Source organism: Corvus brachyrhynchos, unplaced genomic scaffold (genome assembly GCF_000691975.1).
Source record: "Corvus brachyrhynchos isolate BGI_N302 unplaced genomic scaffold, ASM69197v1 scaffold21, whole genome shotgun sequence".
Taxonomy (NCBI): Eukaryota; Metazoa; Chordata; class Aves; order Passeriformes; family Corvidae; genus Corvus; species Corvus brachyrhynchos.
In genome coordinates this window covers 239,852-247,767 of record NW_008236924.1, presented here as the reverse complement: position 1 = coordinate 247,767, position 7,916 = coordinate 239,852, and the positions used below count along the sequence as shown (strand labels likewise).

General features: G+C 41.1%; 1 protein-coding gene across 1 annotated transcript in view; it reads left to right on the top strand.

The window, feature by feature from the left end:
* ADAMTS2 (ADAM metallopeptidase with thrombospondin type 1 motif 2) overlaps positions 1-7,916 on the top strand; it is a 174,007-nt gene that overhangs the window by 125,395 nt on the left and 40,696 nt on the right. Inside the window, exon 5 of the mRNA XM_017728030.1 lies at positions 2,649-2,732. Coding sequence (XP_017583519.1) covers positions 2,649-2,732 — 84 coding nt within the window. The remainder of the gene's footprint in view (positions 1-2,648; positions 2,733-7,916) is intronic.

Sequence of the window (7,916 nt, the reverse complement as noted above, 5' to 3'; positions counted from 1 at the left end):
GAGATGCAGTGCTGGAAAAGTACTTGAACTCTTTTTCACAGCCGTGTGTATTTATTGCACAGACATCTGAACATGTATCTCCATTGTCTGATTGTCTCTGCTTTCAAAATAGGTTTCAAAGTTTAAGTTGCTCTCAAGCCTGAAGCTTTCTGATTGCACAGGCTGGTTGGTAATTTTCTGCCTGATACATTGAGCTGCATTAGCTTGACTCTGCTTTCCTGTTAGAATAAGAGGTGGAAATATGGAGAATCTGAACTAGGGATTGTGGTGGCCCTTTCAGTGTGTGCACTTTTCATGAACCTTTGAGAGCACAACATTCGCTTGGATCTTGTATCTCTAACAGCTTCCTGAAACAAATAGGTGTGATTTAGGCCGTGCTGAAGAAAGAGAAAAGCATCTATTTCAGCACATTATCTGTGTGCAGTGAGACACTCCTAGAAAACCACAGTTTAGCTCAGAGAAAGATGCTGTGTGATGAGGGCTTGGGCTCATCCTTATTAATGAAACCAAGACCCAGAGCTTTGAATTGGCCCACTGTCTTGCAGAAAATCCAGGATCCCAGGAGAATCAAGCAGCTTTTTACAGTGCTTGTGCTTTTCTGTTCATTCAGTTTGTTTGTTAGATGTCATTTGCATGAATAGTCAAACAATGTTTTAATTCTGTTCCATCAATGTTTTCAAGCCAAGTTTCCCTTTGGCACACGACAGCAATACAGTTGTTCGGTTACTCAACGATTGTTAAAAGAGGCTTAGGTTAAATACGGGAAGTTAATGAGAGAGCAGTGTGCACCAATTTGGATTATGCTTTATGAACTAATTAAATACTTATTTACATGCTGTGTTTACTGTCCTCTATACACAGCAGTTTTTGTTTAGTACTCATTTCATGTACAGGTAGTTTACAGCTTATTTCAACCTCATATTCTTGATGTGAGTGCTCTCTCCCACCACACAAAGAAGGAGCTAAATATCCCTGCCTCCCTTGACAACATTCAAGGGTCTTTTTCCTGGGTGAAAAAATTTTTGGAAAGCAAAATGTGTTTATGTCTTACCTCTTTATAACCTGTGTTCAGCAATGGTCCTCAAAGTAAAAATAAGAGAGTTTTTAAAATTTCAGAATATAAAGTTAGTCTTCTAAAGTCTCATTTAAACATGCAAAGAGATGATCTGATTTCTAGAGGGGTTGTTTACAAAGCAGATCTGAACATAACCAGCTCCTTCTATACTGCAACAAAAACAGAAGCCCCTGAAGCCACTCATAGCCATGGGCTCCTCATCCATCATCTTAATCCAAGGATCCGCTTACACATCAACCAGTAACGAGCCTGGGTCCCAGGCATCCCCCAGAATGTTCCCCAGGTGTCCCTGGAGGGTGTGAGCCTCCTCCTGGAGCTGTGGTTCCTGGATGTCTACCAGGCATAAAATAAGGCTCTTCTGTCAAAAAATACTGATGAAATGAATTAAAATTCACTTTAAAATGTCAGTGGGGATTGCTTAGCAAAACCTACACTGATGTATTTAATTTTAATGATTTTTGAAGAGATAAAATATGGGCCATTAAAACTGGGGCTGATTGAAGTAGCAGGACATTATTTACCATGTTTCAAATGAAAGGTTCCCTGAAAGTTATTTATTAGCTTGAAGTAATGAATCTCGTTTGTAGGAATAAATGAAATCTAGGTCCAACCAGCAAAGCAGTTCAGTTTGGTGCAACCTTTACTGAGGGAAGGAGGTTTAAGAAAAGGAGCTTGCCTTGCAGGGATCTCATCTGCCTCTTCTAATTTGTAAAGCTAAACTCCTGCCATTTGGCCAAGTCTCATGCAGTCTTCATCACCGAATACTTAAATCAGCCTCTTTAACAGTTAGTATTTGCCCAGCTTGCTTGTAGCAGTGTTTCCTAAGTAATCATTATTCATCCACATTTCATTCTGTACTCTAAATATTTACAGTTTTCTTTTCAGTGTTCCTGGGGTGATTTCCCCGTGTGCATGTTCAGTTATGTAGCTCTGGTATATATAAAAAAGAAGACAGTTTTAATTTGCTGGCATTTTGTAGCTTTTGTTCTGCTTGCAAAGTTTAACACTGATGAGTTTTGACACACAATAAAGCCAGCCCATGTGCCTGACCAGCTTTTCGGGGAGGTACATCCTCTTGGCAGAGTGTGATATGATGTGTCCCAGATGGAAGAGTTACAGGGTGCAGCTGAGCTGATCTGGTGAATGGCTCCTGGGAGAGAGGTCCTGTCTCTCTGCTCATTCATCCCCTTCCCTATGCATGGTCCTGCTCAGCAGAAAGATATTTGGGATTTTGCGTGGATTCCCAGGCTCCAGTGGGCACACATGGGTCAGCTCAGCTGCATCATATGGGCACACCATGATAGCTCCAAGTCCAGTTAGGCTGGCACTTGTATACCTGCTAATCTGAAATCTCTGAGTATATGTTTATTTTAAATGATTCCCTAAATTATGGCCTGTTGGGAGACTACAACAGAGTTTGGAAAAAAAACCATTCCCTCTCTCATTAGTGGAATTTTTCATGTTCTAACTATGATCACAAAGTGGTGTCTGGCCTAATGATAGAGCATAAAAGGTACCAACTGTATCACTGCCTTCATAGTTACCATTGTTAAAGTGCTGAACTCTTTTGCAGGTTAATGAAATTTATCATGATGAGTCCCTGGGTGCTCACATTAACGTTGTCTTGGTGAGGATAATCCTGCTGAGCTACGGCAAGGTAAGGAAAGGTTAATTTAAATGGAGGACATCAATATCTATAGACTTCATTCTTTTATGAACAGTGCAGTTACTGGTGACATGTATTTGTTTTGTATTTTAATTCATATGTATTATCCTTACCAGTCCATGAATATAAAGAACTTTCATGATTATATATATATCTGTTTATCAATTGAACTTTACATTTCAAATAATTTCAATTTCTTCTGGGTTTTCCCTGTGTCATTTAGAGTTACTGCTTAGCTCTGACAGTCTGTCTTTTCAGATTTGTTTGGAATAGTCTATGAAACATACAGAACATTTTAGGTCCTTAAGAAAACATAGCATGCTCTGGTAGAACTGTATGTAAGTAACAGTACACACAAGGTCAGCTCTGCATGGTGCTGATGGCTACAGCCTCTTTCTAAGAATTTGTTTATAGTTGTGCTTATAATCAGTGGAACGGAAGATGTGCTTAAAGTTAAATGGGAGTTCTGTGGTATAGGGGCCAGAAGGCAAGAGCTCTGCAGATCAAATCTGTAATTAAAAACATCAAGTGTTCTTTCTCTCAGTTTCTGTAGAAGGGGTTGCTCCACAGGCAAAACTTGGGTAAAGAGGAACAAAATGTTAAATGGGTTTCAAAAGTATTGATCAGTTCAGTACCTGTGTCCTGTTATTGCCAAGTCAACATCAGATTCCATGGAAACAGGAACAGGGCATTTCAAGTATGTTGGTAACTGCTTTGGTTAAGGACACGTGACTTTAGTGGTCTCCAGTGCAGCATCAGGCCCAGCTGCTCAGAGCAGGGTGCTAAAGCCTAATGTACCTTCCTGTGACTGGAGTTGCTGGCATTTGCACGTTCCTGTAGTTAACCTGGATTCTGGATGACTCCATGTCTGTTCATGGAAGTTGCTGAAATGCAGTCAGCAAAGAGCCAGTGCAGGTGGTGTCAGTAGTGAAGCTCCACTGGCATTCACCAGTTTAACCTGCTCAATATCAGCTGGGAATTTTCCTCCCAGGTGCAAATGAGGGAGCTCTGAGGTTTAGTCTGGGCTCTGCTGGAGACTGATTACCTGGATGTGGGTTAAATTTTTCTGTTGGAGCTTACCCATCTGAGAACTAAACACACCAATCCATCTCTGCTTTTCCTGCGGTGATGATGGTGATGAGGTAGTTATGCATTTTGGATAAGCTTAATCAGATGTATGTCCTAAAATAAAAGCTGAAAAAGGTAATATTTGCCATTCTGTGATTGAAAGTTCATGGAGTGTGTAGTTAACATTGAATTACAAAATAGCTGAAATATCTTTGTGATTGCTGTAATGGCAAAAATTTGATTGCAGATTGACTTATGCATCTCTACAAACCTGATGTTGCAATAGTGGTGGAAGCCAGCAGAATTATTACCTGGGCTAGTCACTTCTTTGCAGTGATTCACAGGGAATTGCATAATCCTTATGTGTGTCCATCTTTAGCCTTATAGATCTACACCAGTCTGAGCTCTGGTAACTTCTGCCATTTTCCTGATGGCAGACAGTGGCTACAGCAGTCATCATTCTATCTTAAGGATCTCTGTTTTCTTGTGAAGAGCAAAGCCTTGTCCATTTATAATTTGAAAGTTACCAGTTTCATATCCTTTAGAGATGAGAGTTGGGGTGGAGGACAAAAGCCATCATTTCTTGGTGGGTTTTCGGCCACATCACAGAAGCAGCATTTGCAGGTCTGTGTAATCTGCTTCTGGACATTCTGCTTCTGGATTCTACATCCATAGTCTGCAGTGGACAGTGCTTTAGCTTCTGAGTTGTCCTGCTGGTATAGAATAATTCTACTATCACAAGCTTGCCTCAAAGATAATTTTTCTTGCATTTCTGTATCTGATTCTTGTTTACATGAAAGACAATCAATGGCTTTCTAAAAATAGTATAAAGAACATATAAAAGATACAATTTCAGAGCTCTTCTACTTTATGGTGTGGGGACCTACATGCCAGGTTGTTTAAGAATACATCCTTTTATGTTCATGTTTTTAAAGCTCCTGATCAGAGGACTAGTACCAGAGAGTAGAAGGTGAGGAGATTTTTCTTTAGAGGTTTGGGATAATTTAGCAGTGGAAAAGCAGAGAGAAGAAGTGTATAGTTCTTATTTTCTGAACCTGTTCTGAGGAATTAGAACAAAGCCTTGAATATTTTACTATCCCACACACCAGCACTAACAATTTTCAGGAATATATCTATTCAAAATACATAGTATTAAGTAGGGTACATGTACAAGTTAAGGCAGTGCATGAATTAAGCAGCCTGATTGGCTTCACAACATGAAAATGTTATCCCAGTCTTGTTTGAGTAAGCATTTCTTTTGAAAGCATGGAGCTGATACCTTCAGATTCATTTGCTTCACTGCAGGCAATTTATACATATTATCAAGGGTGCCATTTAAATAATCATAATAATTACATTATAGTTCTGTAATTGATGAAGAATGCACCATCAACGTCAGGTTTATGACAGCACTCTCAATTATTGCCAATTCTCCACCCCTGAGCAGTCTTCTGCTGTATTGTGGATTTTTTTAGATGATTATATTATTTTATACAATATGTCATCTGCTGATAAGAATTATATGGACAATACTTGAGTTGCATAGCAACCAACTTTTCGCTGGTTCTTGTTTGAAGGTACTCCACTCCTTCAAATGGACTTATTTTTTAATATTCTCAAACACAGGCAACTGTGCATGCAGAAGTTTCAGTAATTTCAGGAATAGAATTAATTGCCCTGGTAAAATGAAAAAATTGAAGATATTCCTTGGTGATCACATGCTGAAATTACTTCAGGGATGAATTCAAAAGATGTGACATGGTTTTACTGAATTAGCACTTTGTGTGAATTGTTACCTCAGGACTTTGAGGGGGTGGCAGGCTGAGCCCCGCCAAGAGCACCAGGCTTGGGCTCTGGTGCAGGCAGAGTGTGTCTGGGCTGGGGCTGGGGTAGCTTTGCAATATTTTGCAGGAGCTGCCAGCCTTTCCCTGACTCCCCACTTTTCTTGTAGTACTTTCAACAAATGATGTACTAGAGACTGATGTGAAGGCTTCAGCTGTGCCTTGCTGCTGCCCACTCATTTATCAATTCCATCATTAGGACAGAAAAATATGCTCTTAAAAGGCTGCTCCAGATCCGTGTTGGCTTTAGAAGCCACAATGCATTTCTCTGCATTGTCTTGACATCGACTTCCAAAGTTGCTGGCTTTTCTGATGTGATGGGATACTGCAAATAAGTAAACAGGGTACATGCAGTGCATTTTTCTTCAAATGGGAAAAAGATGAGCTGGCTCAATTCTGCCTTTTTGACTTCAGTAGTAGGAAGATTGGTTCCAAATTTTGGCAACTGCAGATACATTTGAGATAAATATAATTCAATGTTTGTGCGAATTATTCCACTTAGACCTATTTTGGTTGTAACAGCTCTGTAATCCAGCTAGCTCTAGAATACTCAGTGAAATTAGCAAAGCAACCACGAGCACCAAGTGCAGAGGAGGTTGCAAGAGATGAGCTGAACATGCATTTAAAAAACCTGACTGGTTATTCTAAAATGTTTGGAAACACTTAAATACTGAGCACTGCATAAAATCCTCTCATCACCTCTTTGAGGTGAATGAGTAAAGATTATTATTCCCATTTTACAGCTAAAAAAACAAAGATGCTAAGTGTTATTTTCCAAGGCCACACGGAAGGCCACTGGCAGGCTGGGGATAAGACCTCATAAATTCCTGGCTCCAGCCCCACGCTCTGTCCATTGACAATGGTGACTCTGTGTGCAGATGAGCTGCCCTTGCATGGCACAGAGGAAAGCACGTTAGCTGGGATGGGTGTAATTAATACAGTGATTAATGAAAAAACACTTGGAAAGAATTTTTTAAGAACTGCAGTGTTTCAATAAATGCAACCACCTGAGGATTTGTGAGGGTTATTTCTTGCGAAATGTGAATGTGGCAGTGCAGGACACCCCTGAGCTTTCCTCTGGCACCATGCACAGCCCAAGTGGCCTGTATTCAGCCTGGAACAGGGTGGGATGGGCTGAGGGATGCTGGATCTGTCCCATAGCATCTGGAAATGCAACCAGTAGGGAGAGAAAACCCACGTAAGCTGTAAACCACTGTTGGCACCTTAACAAGTGGTTGGACTCTGACCATGTGTTTACTTAGTTAGAGTGAAATAGGAAACTGACTACCAATGCAAAGAGCCTTTCAAATAGCTTAGAGGAGGGAAGAAAACCCAAATGAGTTTAGGATGGCAGTTCAGGTAGAAGGTACTACGGGGTGGACACCTGCAGCCTCATAGGACAGGACTGTTCAACCCAGAAGAACTTTTCAATTTTGTATGTCTAAAATATTAGCAGACCTCCTGCTGCCTTCATTTGGGACAGGACTTTACCTTCGATCTTTTCATAAAATGATGCTCTCTTTATCTGTGCCATCTGACCTTTTCATGTCTAAGCTTGATGCAAGCAGGGGAGATGTTCTTGGTTCAGCCAGGATGGGAAGTGCTGGTTCAGTCTGAGTCAGGTTCTTCTCTCTGTTTCCCAGAGGGCAGCCTTGGAAGCACAAATCAGGTTTATCCCTTAAATCTGGTGTTCGTCCTTACTAGTTTGCTGTTGACCCTGCTGTTTCCCTGGAGGGAAAGGGATGAGCACCTCCACTTACCTCAGCCTCTCCAGGAAGGTGCAAAGGCTCTGGCTGAGCACACCTGTGCCTGGCAATGCAAGGAGGTTGTTAGCTGCACGTTGAGGTGTCATGGAACAGCTGTGCTTGGAATGGACCTCTGGACATCATCTAGTCCAACTGTCCTGCTCAGAGCAGAATCACCTGGAGCAGGTTGTTCAGGACCTTGTCCAGCTGGGTTTTGAATATTTCCAGAGACTCAATGACCTCTCTGGACAACCCTTCCCAATGTTTGGCCACTCTTATGGTAAAACTACAGTAATACCCCTAAAGGGTATTTTTCTTGCTCAGTGCCTTGTCTCCTTTCTCTGGATACAACTGAGAAGACTGTCTCAGTCATCTTTATTCCCTGCCCAATAGGTATTTATATACATTGAGATCTTCCTGAGCCTCCTTCAGCCTCTCCTTGTACTAGGTCACAAATGTGAGCTGAGTATCTTATTTTTCCACTGACATTGGTAGATGGAGAAGACCTGAAAGAATCAGCA